The sequence below is a fragment of the Diorhabda carinulata genome, chromosome 4, assembly GCF_026250575.1.
Source record: "Diorhabda carinulata isolate Delta chromosome 4, icDioCari1.1, whole genome shotgun sequence".
Taxonomy (NCBI): domain Eukaryota; kingdom Metazoa; phylum Arthropoda; class Insecta; order Coleoptera; family Chrysomelidae; genus Diorhabda; species Diorhabda carinulata.
In genome coordinates, this window is record NC_079463.1 from 13,252,275 (window position 1) to 13,273,962 (window position 21,688).

General features: G+C 33.2%; 1 protein-coding gene across 1 annotated transcript in view; it reads left to right on the top strand.

Moving 5' to 3' along the window:
• LOC130893347 (heterogeneous nuclear ribonucleoprotein L) overlaps positions 1–21,688 on the top strand; it is a 358,788-nt gene that overhangs the window by 179,886 nt on the left and 157,214 nt on the right. The window contains exon 5 of the mRNA XM_057799361.1: positions 9,809–9,869. Within this exon, the coding sequence (XP_057655344.1) occupies positions 9,809–9,869 (61 nt within the window). The remainder of the gene's footprint in view (positions 1–9,808; positions 9,870–21,688) is intronic.

Genomic DNA, 21,688 nt, shown 5'->3' on the forward strand with positions numbered 1-21,688 from the left:
TATTCATGAAACTCCATTTTTTTCTTAGACTGTTACATGTCTCCTATAGTTCGGAGTGTTTTTAATTAAAGACCAACAGTAGACTGCAAGCATTGCTGGTTCCCTTTTTCCTTGTGGCGATATCTTGATAGAAGTGCTCTCCATTCTCGTCCATATTTACCGGAAAAAACTTCAGGTGGCAATATAGAAAGTGTTTTTTCAAAGTAATTATTCAACCCAAATTATAATATGCAAAATGAAATGCAAGTTTTTTTTTTCATTCAAGGCACTAATGAATGCCGGATCTCCAATTAATTTTTTGACATCGTGTCCAACAAATACTCCTTTCTTTATTTTAGCGTCATTCAAAGAGAAAAATTTTTGTTTCAAAAAGTTCCATCTTTGTCCACTTTTACAAAATTTCTGATTAGGTCTTAATTGCTGTGGAAAAAGATTCATTCTGTAAATTCTGTTTCAATTTCTTCGTTTTCAGAATTGCTTGAATTTTATTCAAAACCATAAACTGGAGAAGGCATGCGTATTTTACAGTATTCTTCGATTTCTTCGAAAACCGTTTGATATTGGTCTAGCAAAAAAAAAACAATCACTTATGTGGTCAAATTTCTGTGACATGAGATACTGGAGATGTGTGGCAACCAGTACTTTTCTTGGTTGCGAATATCCAGGTTGAAATATGCACGATAGCTCTTCGTATTTAAAAGGTGTAATAGCCTTTTTTGGTTTTTAGGTCATAATCGCCCCAAATATAACTTCCATAGGTGACTTCGCGAAAATAATTGATGATAATTCTGAGCTGCTTACAGAATTTGACGAAAAAGTAACGATTTTTCAAAAAAAAAGTTTGAAGCGATTTTAGACGTGAATGACAAAAACTGATATTTTTCTATTAATTTTTGAGTCGCTACCGATAAAATGCACAACAGATTTGATTCGAGTATCCTTCGAGTATGAAAATATTTTAAAATATGATAACAATAAATCCTCCGACGATTACGTAAATTTTTCCAATTGATTTTTACTGGTTTTGACAACTTGGTTGAACTTGAGACTTAACAGTTATCTACATTTTAAAGCAAGTCCGCGAACCAGGTCACTCGCACGATTGCCCAATTACTACTTTGTAATAGATATCAGTTTAAATTCTTTCTGCTGGAATTTCTTACAATATAAATCCAAGTGAAACGCGTAATCGATTTAAATTGGAGACCATCAAACATAAGGTTTTCGCTTATGCAATTTTTCGAGAATAAAACTATCGTGAATATCAGTTCAATACGAAAAAGTTGTTAGATTATAAAGAGCTTATTTTGAAATAAAATAAAAATAATACGAATATATATTTTATTCCGCACTCTTCTAGCGACATAAGGACGTGTGTTATTATGCATTAACACAAACTCATTATCTATAAAAGAGGCATAAAGAACATGTGGTTCTACTATATCTGTAATTTACCTATGAGCAGTTAATGATCCTCTATCTAACATTCTATGTGAGCTCTTGAAGATATTCCACACCACAACGTAATTCACCCTACTCCAAAATTTCTTGAAGCTATTAACTTGCAACGAAACTACCTTTCACTATCTCTACTATAAACAGGTATTCTCCGATATAAGGTATATACATAAACAAAATCCCAATCATGAACATTCCAGTTCGCATATTCTCGTGCAAATCTTATCTCACCCTAGCTGCACGGTGTTCCCTGGTCAGTTGAGGAGCAGTGCCAGTTACTCTGACTCCAATTACAGCATTTCTTGAAACATTTCTCACTATTTGTGAAACTACTGTTATATTTCGAGCCTAAGCTAACTCATGCTGAAGCTATCTTGCGGTTATGTCGACGACCGACCTTTCATTGGTTTTTTACCATATATTCCGGACTCTAGATATTTCGGGACATAGAAATTTCCAGTATATTAATAGCGTACCTCAGACGGCGTTCGTCTTCAATTAGAGCAAATAAACAAAATTTTCTCTTTTTCTAAATTTAAATTTCTGTTTACACGCTTACCCAATAAAACTCAAATTGATCTGTGCCGAAAAAAAGTTGATGAAAAGCAAAATCCAATTAACAAATGTTTTCCTAAAAATCGATACTTGTTTTGGGTTATTTTTTGTGTTTTTGTTAGTTTGTAAGCTATGTTGGCGGTTTGTATTTCACTTGAATTATTAAATTTCATTTATTGTCACTCTAATGAACGAATTATTCGAGAAGCAACAAAAACGAAATTATGTTGTGTAATTAAGTGATACGTCGAAATAGAAGAGAAAAAAAATTATTGAACAAATCTATCATTTTATACAACACGTCAGAATTTATGAGAAACAGGCAGTAAAGCTACATGTATTATTCAATTACATTACTTTTGATGATCGTAACTTATCCAAAAATAACCGCTTTGTACTCATAAGTCATTTATCATGATATTTTGTTCTTAACAGCTCGTAACTTAAAAAGATTAATGTTGGTAGAATCTTTGCTTAAATCCATCCATAAATAGCAAAGTCGAGATAATAAATTTGGTGTACATCCATTATTCGTTTCGTATGTTTTAGCAAATCCTACAGAGAAAGTTATCAAAACAGTAAAAACGACTAATTATAGGAAGCATCAATCCAGTCAATGACCGATAACCATACAACGTATCAATAAAATACAGTTTCTCTTATTATAAGTTAATCAAATACGAGAGATATTCCAAAAGTAAAAAACGTTTGCAATTGAAAAATGGTTATTTTTCTGTGACGGGAAAAAGATTGACACTTTATCTCTGTTGAGAGGTCACAAAATGTCACTTCATATGAATTTTTTTTCCCAGGAAAAAAACGAGTAGATTTTTCCCAGATATTCTATAAAAACATAGGCAAAAGTTCAATAATTTTACATTTCTTTTATATCAAAAGTACAATTATTGAATGTGTATTGCATGAAGGACGCGTTCATTTCGGTATTCGGTACAACAATCGAATTTTCTTGTGTTGAAATTATATTTCTTCCTGCCATCGCAACTCCCGGTGATGTACTTGGTGGCAAATCCTGTGCTATTTCAGCACGTTCTAAACATTTTATCTGCTATTTCTGTCCTGTGTTCTACCGATTCATTAACATAACATTCAGCGACCATTGATGACTTTCAACCGCCATGTTTCTTTAGATTCATCAAGTTTTCCTCGGATCCAACTAAAAGGGTAGCAGACGATCTTCAAAGTGAATGATCTGTATATGAGTCAGCATTTTAAAGTTGAGAAAAATCGTTTCGGGAACCGTATTAAACTTGTTTCTACCCACATACTGATTGATACATTTTCCAATGTGATATGCATAAAACAGGCGGCGATTCTTTGCTCCTGCTGTATGAAGGGCTATGCACATTCGCTAAAATTTATCATATTTTTTGTTTTCTTAAGTTTCACAATTAATATTCCCGAATCTTCACTATCATGTAATCTTAATGATTTCAACAAGTTTTTTATATCCTAAATACAACAACCTTGACCATTAAATGAACTTCATCGGGAGCATTATTTGAAAAATCACTAATTTGTGTACTCGTAAAAATCGCAGCTTTCTTGTATTATTTGAATTGTCTACATTATTCTTGAGCGTAACATACTTTTAATCATTAATTAATTCGACCATACTGTTAATGGCATTGGTTGTTGGGTCAATATCGAAAAATAAGTTAATGACACCGTCTCCTCATCTTCCATTCCATGAATCTTGAATACGCGGCTTCGTAAATTTTCGGCGATTCATTTTTGTGACTTTGGCTGCTCCTACTAACTCCCGTGGAGTCAAGAAAATTCCATTTTTTTACTTTATAGTATTGATAATAACTTTAATTGTATAACATATACTCACAGGTCATCTAGGTCTATAGCGTGTTAATAGTTTTCTATTCTATTTTGTGCCTTCTCCTTCCAATCCCGAACTCCTTCCTCCATTAGATCTTTTGCCTCCGTGTTACGAGTTACGAGTTGCGACACGTTGGGTGTAGCAAACCCTAAATTGATTCGGTCAGCGATGCCTTCCTGATATCAATTTTGGAAAAATTTTAGTGCTTTTCTGGACCCTTTTAGTAGGTAATATTAAAATCTTTGTATAAAAATATTATTTCTTGTTTTTATTGTATATTGCAGGAAAGTGGATTCTTTTAGGGTAGAAAATGGGATGCTTTTTTCATTTATTTGCTGAAAATTTCTCAATGAAGATTCTAAATAAATCGAAACAGAGTGTTATAAATAAAACCACAGGCTTTCAAACAAAAAAACCGAATAAAATTCTCGCTAGTAACCTAGTAACCGTCCACGACATCCACACCACATTTATTCAAATTATAAAAAGACATTATTTATGAAAGTTTCTTTTCAGAATTATTGTCTACTGAATCGTCATGATGAAGTGATGATATTAGTAACACAACCTTGCCCTTTTTAGGGACATACGAAACAATAGTGTATCCCTCCTGGAAACCCAATATATTGGAGTGTATTTCTCTGCCTTTTGCTACATGACCTGTGCTGGAAGATCTAGCTTATTTTTTCTAATGGTTCTTACAGCAGTGACGTTCACTTAGATTCACCAAGAGATCATAACTGGTGTACCAATTATCAAACGTGATGTTGCGGTTTGTTCCACTGGAGCAACCAGCCGATCTAATATGTCTCTCAGACGATTGCTAATATTGAAGGGGCCATCAGGTTGCTTCCCTATATAAACATTCATCTTCAAAATATAATATGTGCGCGCATCCACCAGGGCATGTTCTTTGATGCCATATTTTGCTGGATTGTTTGGCATATACTGCCGGAAGGAACACCTACCGCGAAATGATTCTAATATTTCGTCAATAGTTAGATACTCAGAAGGTGAATAAGCAGCCTGACAGTTTTAGACAAATCTTTCAATAACAGCTCTGATATGAGCCAGCTTATCAATTTTAACTCACGCTTGCCGATTGGCTTTATTGTCAAAAGGAGGCAAGACACCAAAAATGACACTGTCCCGTCAGTGGTCCAAAGATCAGACAAATTCCGATGATTCCGAAGAAAGAAACCCAAATACAGCTCTCATTTCTGTTATGCATGTCTCTCCATAATGGAAACAGGCCCTCCAATTTTCAGATTTTTTTGAAATTCTTCTATTAGCGTGGACAACTGTATCAGCAATAATCATTTCATCAAAATAGAGCAAAAAACATTGAACCGGAGTTTTGGCATTTCTTCCATATTGTTCAACTCCTGGCAGGTGGGTAAAAATATTTTTTCGGACTTGGTTCTTACCTTTCTTACGTTATATTCCTTACAACATGTCATTCCATTTTTCCATAAAAATTATGGATTTCAACTGGGTCTGCGACATTTCGTTGACCGTCGACCTCCTGTATTTCTTCTTCGACATCCTGTTCTAAGTCAGGGTCATCACTACACACGCTGACATTGTCTATTTCGTCGTCTTCTTCGGAATCATCCTCATTAATAAAGTTTTCGTCATTTCCTGCATCTTGACATAGTCTGTGGAGACGTCTCTGCTCTTCTTCGTAATCTCATATCAATGCACGAGCTAATACAAGCGATAATTCACAAATAATAACCATAGTTGATAAAAATAAAGAACCTACTTGTAGAAACGATGTCACAAAAACAAATCAAATCTGCTCAAAAAAAGTTTCGAGTTTAGCTAGGTGAGGTATGAGAAACCCCAAGCAACTTTGAAACGATCCTATTCGCACTGTGTCTATGTTAGAACTATGCTTTCAACAACCACGTATAGAGGAATACTTAGTTTAAAGGTACTGAGACGCTAGCGTCGTTTAGGGGTCAATTTGAATATTTTTTCTGCATTTTTCAAGCGTTGTATGTCATACCCCACCTGTCTAATGCCAGGCTAAGTGTCCCAGCCATCCTAGTCTTCTGTATCTAATGATTTTGCTAATTTCTTGATATTCATACAGGTTCTCTATTTCCTGGTTCGTCTTTCTTCTCCATATGTCTTCCTCCTTATTCACTCCTAATATCGTTCTAAGTAATTTCCTCTCCAATATATCTAATTATTTTCCTCCGCTTTATTCAGTATCCACGTTTCGCTTGCATAAAGTACTGGGAAATCTTCTTTAAGATTAATATCTTGTTTATTGTTCCTGCCTGTTTCTTCCTCGAGTTATGGTTGTCTTCTACGTTTTCTCCCTCACCACCATTGTTTTTAATAGAAGTTTCAAGATAGATATAACTATTAACTTGCTCGAATTCAATTATCTTTTGTGTGTGTGATATAAAATTTCTTTTATTTTAACTTGGATTTCTCCTCGTTTACTCTTAGATTCGCTATTTCTGCAATTTCTATGAATGCACTACACGTCTGTTTCAATTATTTTTCACTCGTTGATTAAAATAACCTCATATCTGCTAGATAGTTTTTGTTTTAGTGTTTCCATGATGTTGATTCCACTTTTTTGTATTATTCATTCTAGTATTATGATAGTAGATAGAGGATCCTGTTTTAGTTCTATATTTTCATTAAAGCTATCTGATGATTTCTGTATTATTATAATTGTGGTTTGAGTGCTCTCGAGTGTCATTTTCGTGAGCTTCATCAGTTTTATTGATACTTTCAGGTCTTTTATTATTTTATAAAGATGTTGTCTTGTAACTGGGTCATATACCTTTTAGAATTCGATGAAAATTGCAAATATAAGGTCTGTTACGAATCTTCCAGTTCTAAATCCGTACTAGAATTCTCTTCAGGGTTTCTCCATATTTTATTTTTTGATCTAGACACTTCCATTATTTTTCAGTGTCTAAAATTGGAATTTCTTGGTAATTCGCATAGTCATCCTTTTTTACTTTTTTGTATATTGACACCATTATTGCAGTATCCCTTTATCTCTCCAATTATCTCATTTTTCCATATACTTTTAATCAATTGATAGATTTTTGTATTTAACAAGTACTCCTTCTTTCCAGAGTTTCGCTCTTATCTATTATATTGCCATGTCCACTTTTGATTAAAATTGTTTTCTCTTGCTCGATTCCTCTACTCTTTTCTAATTATTGATAGAATTTTTTTATTTCTCTATTTATAAATCTATCTTCAATGCATTTTATTCTGTCTCCCATTTCCTGTTTCTTTTTTACTCTGTATCTTTCTCGTTATTCTTCTTTGCTTATCGTACGTCTCTTCAGCAGCACCTGTTTCATGTGTTTCCTCTTTCCCATTTTTCTTTTAGATTATTTGTCCAGCCATTTTTTCTTTTTCTTTTTTGCTCTCTCTTGGTATTATTTTTTCTACCGTTTTCTTTATCATTTCCTCGATGTGTTTCCATTTATTGTTTATGCCGAAGCTCTCTATTTGGATTAGCGTTTATACAATTTCTTCTGCATATCTTTCTACATGGGGAAAAACTAAATCATAGCTTTCAGTACAACCTCAAGCTAAAATCTAGTACTGTTTTCCCTTCTATAATAAATAACTATCAATGATATGTGGGATAAAAGTGATATTCTATTCTGTAAGTGAAAAAAAATATGAAATGAGCGGACAAAATGAAACATCAATTTTAAACACTAGTGCACAAAGAAAAGTTCTGTAATCACGGATTCCGAACCTCCACTTCAGAGGGTTCGCTTGATTGGATTCGATAAAGTTTATGGCTTTCTGCTTTCTGGCATTTTCAGTCGCAATACTTAAAGTAAAAAAATCATGTGATTGTTGATAGTTTTGAAATTAGTGTAACATTTAAGTTTAATTACGACTTTTGTACACTTTATTTCACACATTAATTAATTTATTACCATCTGCAGAATGTATGTATGATGGTGCAGATACTGATGGTACAGATTATTTTCTCATACCACTCCAAGAGGAATACTCAACAATACAATCTATTACTCTTATCCACCTATAATTAATTGGACATGAATCATATTTAGACTTTTCTAAAGAATACAAAGATAAATAATACAGATAGTTGCATTTATAATAAGTTGGTATTAGACACTGTCAGATGATACAACCTGTACGAGGATATATTGAAAACTTCTTAGCCTACTATAGAACCAAACACAATTTCAATCTCAAAATCCTCTTAATTGGATACATTTATTAGAACCTGCAACGTCTCTAGACCTTTCAAAAAAATGTTTCTTCTTGCTCTGCAAACCAGACCTCCACAGCTTTTATTACCTCCTCGTTGGAAGGAAATTTACGACTTTTTAAACTTTTTTTCAGTTGAGGAAAGAGATGATAGTCGGACGGAGCCAAATCTGGTGAATAAGGGGGGTGTACTAGTAATTCAAATCCTAAATCACGAATTTTTTGCCTAGCAACATGAGATTTGTGGGCAGGGGCGTTGTCCTGCAAAAACAAAACTCTTTTGGATAGCTTTCCGCGTGTTTCCTCTCTAATTTTTTCCCGTAGAGTGGTCAGTAATCTAGAATAGTAATTTCCAGTTATTGTTCTACCCTTATCCAAAAAATCAATCATGATTACTCCACGGCGATCCCAAAAAACAGAAGCAAGAACTTTTCCAGCAGATTCTTGGACACGAAACTTCTTAGGTCTTGGAGAACCAGAGTGTCGCCAATCCATCGATTGTTGCTTTGATTCTGGATCTTAGAAATGTACCCTTGCACGCTTTTGGTCAACATTCAAACATTTGGGGATCCATTTTGCACCAATTTTTCTCATGTCCAAATTGACGTGAACTATATGATGAACGCGTTCTTATGAAATATTCAGATATTCGTTTTAGCCCAATTCGACAGTCTGATAAAATCATGTCATGAACTACATCGATATTTTCGGGGACTGACATATTAACTGGCCTTCCCGATTGGTCATCATCTTTAACGGAAAATTTACCTCTTTTGAAGCTTGCAGTCCAGTTTTTTACAGTCGGATACAAAGGACATTTATCGCCAAGGGTATTGAGCATATCTTCGTAAATCTGCTTACCTCTTAACCCTTTTAAATACAGGTGATGGCTCGATACTTCAATTTTCGGTGGACATCTTTTTTCTTTTAATTTATTACGTAACTCTGGATTACTTTACACTGACACTTCTAATAATTTATTGTTCGTTGCTATGGTAACGCAATATTTTGTTTATGCATGAAACTGGTCTAGGCTAACTAGATGTCAATACATCCTCGTAAAATTGTTTCTCAGAAAAAAAGCGCATTTGAAAATGCATATCGATGTGTCCAAGTGTTTTTCCAAACGTTCTTTCGTTTATTCAATAACTAATTCATTCCATTGGACTGTTCCACACAGTATATTGACTTGACTTTTCTTATTTTTGTGACTAGTATCCTATTCAAAAAGTTCAGTTGAAGTTTAGTAAGTACTTGTAATTGGATAGAATAAAAATTAAAGAATTATAATAAACAAAAGTATACGTAAAATATAAATTGTAAATGCTCGATAATCCATTTCTGTAAAAACTTCCGAAACCAAAAAAACTATGTGAAAAATTGAAAACAAAATCTATGAGTAACCGGACTTATAGTCTTTGTTATTCCATTATTGTTTCAGGCTTTTGTTTTCCCTTATCCACCAAGTTATTATAAAATACCCTCCGATAAATAAGAATTCTATTCACGATTCCGTTTTCTTTATCTAAATAACATATTTACTTGATTCAGGGTTTCCTTCATCAGTTTGGTGTGCTATTAAAAATTCATATGAATGCCTTCCAACTACCAAATTCGATTTTCAACAACATAAGGGATACACCGCGAATAAATAAATTATTCGTTTCTAATAAATTAAGTTGTTTCTACAATGTTGTTTTATTGTTACAGCCCGATAAACTAAACGTTCACAAGAATGACTCGGAAAGTTGGGATTATACTCTACAATTAGGTGAGTACTTTCTTCACTTTATATTAGCTTCGCATGAATTTATCTACCTATTGTTTTTCGTTACCACAAAATGTCGGAATAATATGTAATATTGTACACTTAGAATAATAACATAATTTCGTAACAGAATATTTGGCGATTTTTTGCATACTTTAAACGATCAGAATCAAACATTTGTAAAAAACAGAATTTTCCTAAATTCGTGCCTTTACCAGGATTACTAGGGTATTATGACTTGCAAGCACCATACATAAAAAAGCGAATTTGAAAAATATTAGAACCTGTCCATTGAGTGTCGACGGCCTTCGTGTGAAGACTTATGTGCTGCCCTCTAGAGAATGTTTCATATTTTTACTACTACTCAACATGACATAAACTCATCTACTTGTCTTAGAACAAAAAGTAGAACATTAATAACAATACAGATAAAATTTGAAAAACCTAAAGTTCATTTCTTAGTCAGCTTATAATAATTAAAAAAGCGAAAAATTTTGATGAAATATGCGCATGGGTTTTTAACTTAATTCGTACGGTTTGATAAGAGGTGGCGTAACTTGTAAAATATTACATCGTTCCAATATTCCGAACCTGCGTTGGAAAGCTGCTGTTATTGTACGTCTTTTCAGTACATGCCATTCATTTGAAGCGTTAACAACAATAATTTTTTTTTCACTCAAATATGTCGAGCTTTGTTCCTAAAAAAGTGGTTTTGCGGGGAATTCTTCTTCATTACTTTAATATGAAGAAAAATGCTGCCGAAAGTCATCGTATTTTGATGGAAGTTTATGGTGAATGTGCTCTAGCTGAGCGAACGTGTCAAAAGTGGTTTGCATGATTTAAAAGTGGTGATTTTGCCTTGGAGGGCGATGAACGTCCTGGGCAGCCAAAAAAGATAAAGAACTGGAAGCATTACACGATGAAGATTGTTGCTAAACACAAGAAGAGCTCGCAGAATCTTTGGGTGTCACTCAAGCAGCCATTTCAAAACGGTTAAAAACAACTGAATATATTTAAAAGCAAGAAATTGGGTTCCACATGAACTCAAGCCGAGAGACGTCGAAAGGCGGTTTTGCATGTCCGAAATGCTGCTGGAATAGAACAGAAGGAAGTCATTTTTGCATCCGATTGATACTGGTGATGGAAAATGGATCCATTACAACAGCCCCAAGTGCATAAGTGCAAAAATCATATGTCAAATCCGGTCAACCAGCTAATGCAACGGCAAAGCCGGATATCCATGGTGCGAAGGTAATGCTCTCTATTTGGTGGTATCAGAAGGGTGTGCTGTGTTGTGAGCTGCTAAATCCGGGTGAAACTATCAATGGAGAACGCTACCGAATACAATTAATCCGTTTGAAGAGAGCAGTAGCCGAAAAACGCCCGGAATATGCGACCAGACACGAGGCAATAATGACAACGCTCGGCCCCACGTTGCTATTCCGGTTAAGAACTATTTGGAAAACAGTGGATGGGAAGTTTTAACTCACCCGTCTTATAGCCCAGACCTTACCCCTTTTGACTACAATTTGTTCCGGTCGATGCAGAACTCCCTCAATGGAATACGGTTCACATCACAGCAAGATATCAAAAATTGGCTTGATTCATTCTTGGCTGCCAAGCCGACGCAGTTCTTTTGAGATGGAATCGACAAATTACCAAAAAGGTGGGAAACGGTCATAGTTTCAGATGGGCAATACTTTGAATAATACTATTGTACATGTTTTTCTTAAATAAACGTTTAAATTTAAAAAAAAAACGCACAAATTAAGTTATAGACCATACTGATGTACCACAAAATGACAATATATGCTCAAAATACGAACCAAAAAAAAATTTTCACGAATAGAGAAAATACAATTTCTTCATTGTATATTATTCTAACAAGTAAAAAGTCGTCGCACTCTCGACGCGAGCGACTATAGCGCATTTTCTACCGTTAGCTATCAAAAAATATTAACAAACATCTTTCCATGAAAAATGAAACAAGAAAAACAGCAATAATTTCATTTATTCAATAATTTTCTTTTCATAAGTTCTTGACAAATCTCATAATAATTGGTGCATGAAATAAAATTGACCTCAAATGACACGAATTGACGTTCATTGTCATTTGATGTTAATTGATGTCTTATGATGTCAATTGACGTCGATCCATGTCAATTGAGGTCATTTGATGTCTATTTTTATCCATTCATGTCGATTGACATCCATTGAAGCCAAATGATGTCCATTGTTGATGTTGCTCGATGTAGTTAATATTTTACATAATTATATAAAAGTACAAATAATAATAGTAGTAAAACTGCTGTTAAAATTTTCATGTCTGCCCTACCCCAAGGTCAAACATGTAACCGTGCCCTATCACGAATATTGCTAGCATCTCTAGATAGCAGCGCCACGCCTTGTCTATTTCAAACACTTGGAATCCTTACAACAAGAGATCCAAGCCGCTATATAGAAATTGGGATTGGTTTCTAAACCTGTACGTAAAACCGTACTTAGAATGTATGTTGTATGTTGTTTCACGTCAATTCATGTCATTTGAGTTCATTTTTTTCGTTTCGGCACATATACACTTAAACAGAATTAAATGCAAAAAATTGTTCCGAATTATCTATTTCAAAATTTTGTCTTTATATGTTTATAGTTCTAAAATATAATTCGAAAAGCTTCTTAACATTTACCTAGGTAACTTAAAGGTGACTTAAATCTGAAAATTTTATTCCTACATCAGTTTCTATTCAAAGTATTCTAAATTTTCGCGAGGTTTTTGGAGCTGCTGTTTTGTCTAAAACGGCTAAATATTTTTTTATTCCCCGAATTATCATTGCCAGAGATTGAAGCTATTTTTGAGAATGAATCAGAAGATGAACTGTTGCAACCAATATTCACAATGATCATTTCATCAGCGATATTCGCGACATCTGTTAATTTTCGTTAAAACTTCAATAGAGGTGAAAAACAAAGGCAGAATACGAACTAAGTTTGCTGTTTCATGAACAATAGAAAATGTTATTTGAAATTTTGGTCTAAGTAATAAAATAATATACCTGTTTAAAGTGCTTTTCTGGGATGAAAACAACCACACATCCATAAGGTGCACTTCGAAAACAATAAAAATGTTGTAAAACTTTTAGTGTATATATTAAAGTCTCTTCCTCCCGTATTTACATGAAGAATTGTATTTCCAATCTTTAAATAAATTTGTTATTTCTAGGCCATATAATACCATATTTCACGCTCTAATAATGTAATAATTATTTCGTCAATTTTCGTCATTTTTAGACCGATTCTTGAATACAACTTTTTGTGCTAATCACTCTTAACACGTTCAGAACATAACGTAAGCTGAATAAATAAATAAAATTCTTGTAAAATCGCTAAAAACGCATAAAAAAAACAGGTTGTATTGTTGTTTTCCGCTATAAAAGCCAAATTTAGCGCCATCTAGTGACACGTGATTTTCGCAAATTGTTCAACTTCTACATTTTTCTTCTTCTTTAATCGTTTAGCCTTTTCCCAGATCCAGGCTTCATAATATTTACATCCTCCATAAATACAACTGTTTAACGTTACTCATTTCAAACGAATTATTTTTTTTTTCTTCTCTTTCATCTGTGCCCATACCAGTGCAATCGGGTTTAGCTCGCCGTGTTATGACGGAGATCTAACCACCGTCATAACATGATTTTCTACAATTTCATAAATTTAATTTCTCTTTATGAAGGTAATAGAAAGAATAAAATTCTTTTCTCACACAATTTGATATTTTTGGAATTTAGCCAAATCTGTAAATCTTTTTTAAACCACTTGGTTTCTAGAAGTGATAAGTTACATTATCTATACCTGTTATACAGTTCTGATGAAGATCTATTATTTGTTCGAACCATTCTTCAAAAACATCAGCATTTATGACTTAACCTAACCTTATGACCTTAACAAAACCGTTTGAATTGCCGATTATCAATCTGCTCCCCTTACTTATTGGTAGATTAAAACCCGTAGATAAGTTATTCTACTTGTAACATTTTCATATTCCCAAAATTTATTTGGTGTATGTGTATGTGTTACGATAAATGGACACTCTTGAGAAATGTACACTTTTACCGTAAAATGTGTACATTTCCCAAAAAGTTAGGTATATTTGAATGTGTACTCTTGCCTTCACGTTTTAAGAAAAATTGGAATATAAATAAATTAAAAATGTTGTTGCAGTAAAAAAATATTTATTTAAATAAACATAATACAAAAGGCTTTAATAACGAAAATTTCTCCTAGTTTTTCAGGACCAATACAATGGTAATCAAACAAATAATAATAATAACATACTATAACAGTTACATTTTATAAAACTATAAAGGAAGATATATAAATTTCATAACGAAAAAAGGTTTCTTAATTTAAGCAAGAATCGCTATTGTGGCACTTGGAATTACATAATATACCAGCATTTTTACAACTGCATTTTTTTGAGGAACATGTTCCTTTACAGATGCATTTTTTTGAGGAACATGTTCCTTTACCGATGCATTTTTTAAAATATTGTCCATCATTAAGAGACTGCATTTCTATAATTTCTCTTACCGGTTTTTCAACATCTTGAGGAATATCTTCATATGATATATTGTCGCAAATGGCAAATTCATGTCTAGAATAAGATTGTTTTAAAACTCCCTGTTTAGTTTCTAATTCATATAAATTTTTGTCGTCATTTCTAGACAAAACAATGTAAATCTAATTTTTTGGTTCCGTTTTACAACGATCAACATCCGGAATGGAAGCTCTAACATTGTCACCAATCACAGCAGTAGGAAATTTTTTTTTTTCAAAATATTACACATTTTGATGGCTTGATTTTCTTAATTTTCTCTTGCTCTCTTTTGAGCATTATAAATTAAAATTTTTTTCTTGTTTAAAACAGAATTTAGTACAAAACTTATATCTTTTTCTTCAATTTGGTTGCATAATAAACCATCATCCAAAATTATGTCTAACGTTTCAATGGCAAATTCATCGTTTTCTGCGACTTTGCTATGTGGTGAATTGGCTGTGTGTACTCCTTCTAGCAATTTCTCTAACTCTTCTTCTGTTTCTAGCTGTTTAACAGATTCCATCATAGGTAGATTTGATGTTTTCAAACCCAATTTCATTCTTTTTCCGAAAAAAGCTTTATAGGGAGTTTGCTTTATACTCTCATGAAAAGCTTTATTTTTCATCAATTGAATATATTTTAAACCTTCTGACCACTTGGTTGTTTGGTTGGTGATAATCTAGATTGTAAGCCTATTTTAAACATCTTGATTCGCTCGCTCTATCGGGCACTGGCTTTGGGAATGGCGACGCTTCCCGTGTATTATTTTCACACCATCCCACATATTTGTTAATTCATGGATAATTTTATTTGCAAACTCCCTACCATTATCACATTGGAGAATGGATGGGGCTCCCAAAAGAGTGATTTTGATAATTTAAAATATATTTGAATTCATTATCTGGTTGTGTCTGTAAATCTATAACATCCACTTGACACCTAGAATTCATTTCACTCGTCAAAATTGGTTGTATCACAATTCCTTTCTTTTTTTCTTGCCGTTTGCCTTTTTTTGACATGTTTCACATAAAGATAAATACAACATAACTGCTTCAGTAATAATGTTGCTTTATTTAGTAAGGTATAGAGTAATAAAATCTCGTTAGGTATGCAAAGGGACCACAGAGTGACCCAACGAAAATTTAAGACACTTTCATTTGTAAAATTTTTCCTTTTTATCAAGTGCAGAAAGTACCACCCGGGTTGGGGTCAATATATGGGTTTAGCCTATTGTTATCCATTCACAAATGCTGAAAATAGTGTGCCAAAGGCGTCCTGGTAGGATACTCGTAAAAAGGAAAGAATTTTATTTTAACAGAATAAAAATTAGGCATTATGTACATAGTACTAGGTACACTTATTTTTTATTGAACATCATATAAAAAATACATTATACAGAAATCAAATTATAAAAAATCATAATATTCTTCGTCATCTGAGGAACTGTCATCTCCTCTTGACGTTATAATTAACGGGTCGTCGGTCCGATCGATGAAATAGTCAAGATCCCACTATACCAATTCTTTGGTGTCACCTCCTTAATGGCTTGATCAAACAGTGGCTTAACGTCTTTTATTTTGAATGTTGTGTTGTGTCTTGCTACAAATCCTTTCACAACACAGTTACACTATGTTTTTCTGCTATATCTTCCACGGCGTATTTCATAAAACGATGTAGATTTGCTAATAGTTCTTTTTTATCAAATTATCTTCAAATTCAATACTTTTGGTGGTTAACCAGTCAATAATTTCTTGTTTTCTCCAAGATGAAGTTGAAATCTTCTCTATGCGCGAGAATGATAACTTGTGTTATCCATAACTACTACTGAATCAGCCGGAAGATATTTTATCATTTCACCAAAATAGTCTTCAAAAACATCCGAATCCATATCATCGTGGTAATCTTCCGTATGGTACGACTGAAAGGTTAGCAAACCTTCTTTTGAAAATCCCTTTTCGCTTCCAATATGGACGATTATTAGTCTTTTCCATTTACTTGAAGGCACCTTAATACCCGTTGACAGGCCTTCCATCTAAGCTTGGCGAGCACTGGTTATATTTTTGTCTTGCCACATTTTTAGTACTGTTTAACCTTCATTAATCCACGTCTAATCAAGATAAAACATTTTCTTCTGCTCTGTTCTGTACTGCTTTATACTTCTTAAGTATTTTCGTCGCCAGCGAACAATTTTGTGGTTTATATAAAAGTTTTTTAGTTATCAACGTAATACTGTTATCCTGGTCAAGCTCCATTAAAATCTTATCTAGGGTGGGTATTTATTTTTTAAAATCAAAAAAGAGTGAATTTTTCTTCGAATTACACTTTTGGTGTCTTCATCAAGGACTTTTACTGGTCTGCCTGGACTTTTCTTGGGAGGTTCCACTTGGCCTGCTATCTTATTCACACGCAATAATTTAAAAACGGTGGACTTTCCAACTCCAGTCATTCAGGAACATCGGTCGACAGTTTCTTGTACAGTAAATTTTGGGTAATTGCATTTAAAATAATAAGTTTTTCAATCTCTGATAGAGGACAATTTTTCGTTGGCGTGAATGTCGCCATTTTATTACTAATCTTATAATACTATGAACACTATTTATGGCTTAACAGCAAATACTGATGCGTTAAACTAAACACCATTGGCCTTACGGCGCATGGTTAAGCCGAATCTGAAGTAGGGTTGGAATTAGGCAGAGGCACTAATAGAAGGTTAAACGGTACCTGTTAAACGCAAAACGTAACTGTATAATCTACTACCTAAGTAATCCCTACACAATATTTGTGTACATTTGCCCGAATATCCATTTTTGCCATAACATATGAATTGATCCATGTTGCGTCTAAATGAAATATATTTCTTCTTTGGTTTCTCATTTGTTTCATAATCCTCACGCAATTTCTTCTGGATACGACAATATATTTTCTATTAAAATTTACTTCTGGAATGCTTTTCCGGCGAAAACTTATTTCTTTTTTGAGTTTCCATAGTGTTTCTTCTACTCAATTCAGGGTAATCCTCATCATCTTCAAACGTAACAAGAACTTTGTCTACTGTCAGAAATTGTTTTCTAAAGAAGAACGCATATACTTTACTAATTCTGTTAATCGTATATTTCCCAACACCAAGCTTACTACTAATTCCGCTATGTCATTAACACTTTCACATAAATAATTGTCTGTAATGTATTCCCATTAATTGTTAAAGGACTGATTCTCCTGCATTTACGCGGCCCTTCCAAATTTCCATAATCACAGTAGAATTCAAAATAAACTGCACACTGCACTTTGCAAATTGTAACTAAATTAAACTGTTAAGAATACGTAACTTGGAATTCCTAAATAGGTACTTATACATCTTATGATACGGCTATGTAATCATCATTACATGGAGGTTTTGGCCTAACCTTCTATTGTTCTGTACAGCTTATGGTTACAAAAAACGAAGACTGAAAACTTGTATTAGCTTAGGTACATTTACGAAAATGGCCGTACTAATTTTGGATTAGTAATTAGATTTTATTACTCTGCCGAACATAAACATAAAAAGAGAGAGTAGTGAGTGAAATTTGTCAGTTTTTTTTTCATTTGAACGAGCACACCACATTTGATTAATTGTTGCTCCTGAAGTCCTCGGATTCGCAACTGAATATTTAAGAGAAATTGATCTTCATAAACTTCTATTTGGTTGTTACCACTCGTAAATCATCTTTGTCGGTTTTTATGAAACGCGTTATAAATAATGAGGACAAGAGTCGTTAACCAAAGTGGATTTGCATATTTTCCAAGAAAATCCTTATTAATTGACGTATTTATCAGCTTAAAATTCTTGAGAAACAGATTTCCACAGGAAACACAAAGATAACAGACAATCGCTTAGAAATGGTAGACGCGCGGCGGATTTAATTATGTTTCTCAATTCCAATTCAAATTTATTAATAAATAAATTATTGTCCGTATAGTATTTTTCATAATCTAAGATAGTGTCTTTACTATTTAAACCTATATAAAATTCGATAACACCCAAAAGTCGTAAATTTATGGCTATTTATTTCCGATAGTAGCGCTAGAAGAGAAACGCCGGAGTAAGTCAAATGTTGACATCAGACAGGTTTCTGATTAGTCGACCGTCCATCATATTTTCCAGATTTTCAGAAAAGTTCTATTGGCAATATAAAACTTCTTATACATCCCTTACAGAAAGCGGTATTTGTGGGCCTATCACTCAGTCAAAAAACCAAATAAACAATTGATATGAATCTAGTAGTCGTCATTTAGGTATTTAAAGTTACTAAAAGACGTCAGCTCATTTTTCCGAGACTCAAAGAATAGACATATTAATTATGATTGGTTGTGATAATAAAACAAAAACTCAAATGGAGGTTTGTTAAATTTTTTATAATAAATATCCTGGCTAACACGTTTCGCAGTCTACAGTTAGCAAAATTGAGAAAAAATTTCGTGAAAGTAGACAAGTAAAAAAATTGAAAAACCAGTTTGAAATGTTCTATTTACTGATGAAAAAAAAATTAGATGTACCTCTAGAGATTGAGAAAAATCCACATAAGACAACTCGAGAACTTGCCACCGACAATGATGTAAGTAAATCATCTATTTTGAGAGTTTTGCAAGAAAAATACCACCCTTACAATGTTCAGTTGGTTAAGAAGTTAAATGAAGATAATCCTGATAGAATGCAAGAATTCTGTGAACTGATGATGTACAGAATGATCACAGATTTGCAGTTCATAAACAGAATAGTTTTTTCTGATAAAGCGACGTTTAATTTGAACGGAACGGTTAACAAACAGAACTATAGATATTGGAGCAGAGAAAATCATCGCTGGATATGTGAGGTTCACACTTAATATCCTAAAAAAGTGATCATTTGGTCTGGTATCATTAACAATAAAATTATGAGGTTTATCTGAATATTTTGATTAACTTCTTAGTGCCTACATTACAAAGACTTTTTTCTGATGTTAATCATCCAAATGAGATAGATCGATCTATTCACTACAAACAAGAAGGAGTTCCACCGAATTTTGCACGTACAGCTAGAAATTATTTAAACGAGGTTTTCCCAATAGGTGGAACGATCGAATGGCCGGCTATATTCCCCGATTGGACTTCTCTCGATGACTTCTTATGGGGTTATTTAAAATCTAAAGTATATTTTAATAGACCAGACAGTATTGCTAATTTAAGAGTCAGGGTAACGGAAGAAATTAATAAAATAACCCCTGAGGTCATACAAAATGTTGTACAAGAATTCCAAAATCGCCAATTGTCAAGAAGTGAATGGTGGTCATTATAAACATTCAATTTAATTGTAAAGTATATTCTACGTAAAGTTTTTTGATGTTAAAAATTAATTTTTTCAATTTTGATTCATATTGCTGAACAAAGGACTAAAATCACTTTCCAACAAGGTTCCACACGACCCCCCTCTATCTATCTATCTATAATTCAGAGGTGATGCTGGAGGGGTATAATTTTTTCATAGTGTAAATTGTCAATTTAAATATAAAAATCGACCTGCTTCATGTTTTTTTGCATAGTACATAATAACAATAAAATTGAATTTATTCCATACAAATGCATATTTATAAAGCAAGTCGTTACTAAAATAGTGTGTGTTATTTGGGCAGTGTTATTGTAGTAAAGTAACATTGTCATTTGTCCTCGTAGAAACATATTTTGTGTTCCATTGACCATTAAATATTGAATACATCTGATACTTACAGATAATGTTTACAGCTGCTTTACCGTTTATTATACAATCCATTAATTAATTGACGTATAACGCTCCGAGTGAATTATTACTTGTTATCGATAGAAAACCCACACCTAAATATTTTCTTCTGATTGGAAAATCTAATTTAGATTTATTTATGTATTAACTACAATCGAAAACAATCTAATTATAGTTACAAAGATGTTTCTATTTTGAAAATTCCATAACACCATCCTAATTAAAACTGTTTGCTGAGCAAACAAACGGGAATCATTCCAATTTTATAACGTAAATCAAAATCACAATGGGATGTAGGTCTGCTCTTTTCAAATGCCGGAAATTAAACATTAATTAGATAAGTTATTTTTAAAACTAATGTAATTTTTGTTGTACGTATAGAAAGAATCTAATTTTAAGCACAAAATTCCGCATTAACTCTTACCAATTATATACGAGGTGAATTCACAATATAAATTCCGTGGATTCTAAAGGTCAGGGCGATGAACCAACTGGAGGTATTCGAAATGCGGCTTCACAGAAGAATGCTTTGTATTTCATGGACACAAATGTAAATGTACTACAAAGAAAGGCAATTCTTGGCGACAGTGAAATGCCGAAAGACATGAGAGGTGGTACGCATCGTCCATTACAGCTCATACTCAATAGCAAGATCGAGGTGCGCACCGAATGGCCAAATAGTGGAAAAGATTCAATGTCCCAAGAACGTATTAACATTTAAACCTGGGGCCGCTCTCATTCGACCCAGAGTTAAGTTAAACTAAGAATTGGAAGATTATTGGCAAGATAAAAATTTCTGAAATTGTCGTGATAGGTTGTTCTCATCAAAGCAAATTGCAACCACTATTTGAAGTGTATATTTAAATTGAATAATAATTACAATTAGAAACTCAATGAAGCTTAAAAACTGGACAATTTTGTAAATAATAAAACTAGGAATTCAAAGTCAAAAGCTGTTCAATTTGAAAAGAAATTAAATTAGCAGTTCTTCAGCTGCATCACTGATTTGCTAGTGCCTTATCTTTGGTTCGGTTTTCATATTCGTCATCAAAGGAACCGAAGTCTTCAGTAGTTTGTGGAACAATCTTCTTTGGTAGATATATGAGACATTTTCTCGAATTTCTGATCTTGAAAGGCTTGTAATTCTTACAACTACTTAAGCCTCTCCCGACAACAAAATTTTATGCAACTGGGATTGCATATAATACCATGGATATTTCTCAATAGCCATATCTGCTGTTTCTTTTGAGAAGAGGCGAATTTTTTCTGAGTTTATCATTGCATTGCTATTTATGACTTTCAGTATGATAGAAATGTGTTATTTAGAATGCCAAGTATTTCCATGATATTCCAATTATGGTTGAAAATTAAACTTGAAAGGAGGTACTTTGAGATCAATCAATGTTTTCAGATCTATCGTTTTTGAAAATGCTAAATAATTAAAGCAATACAAAGTTTTTTCAGTTTTTTCGAAAA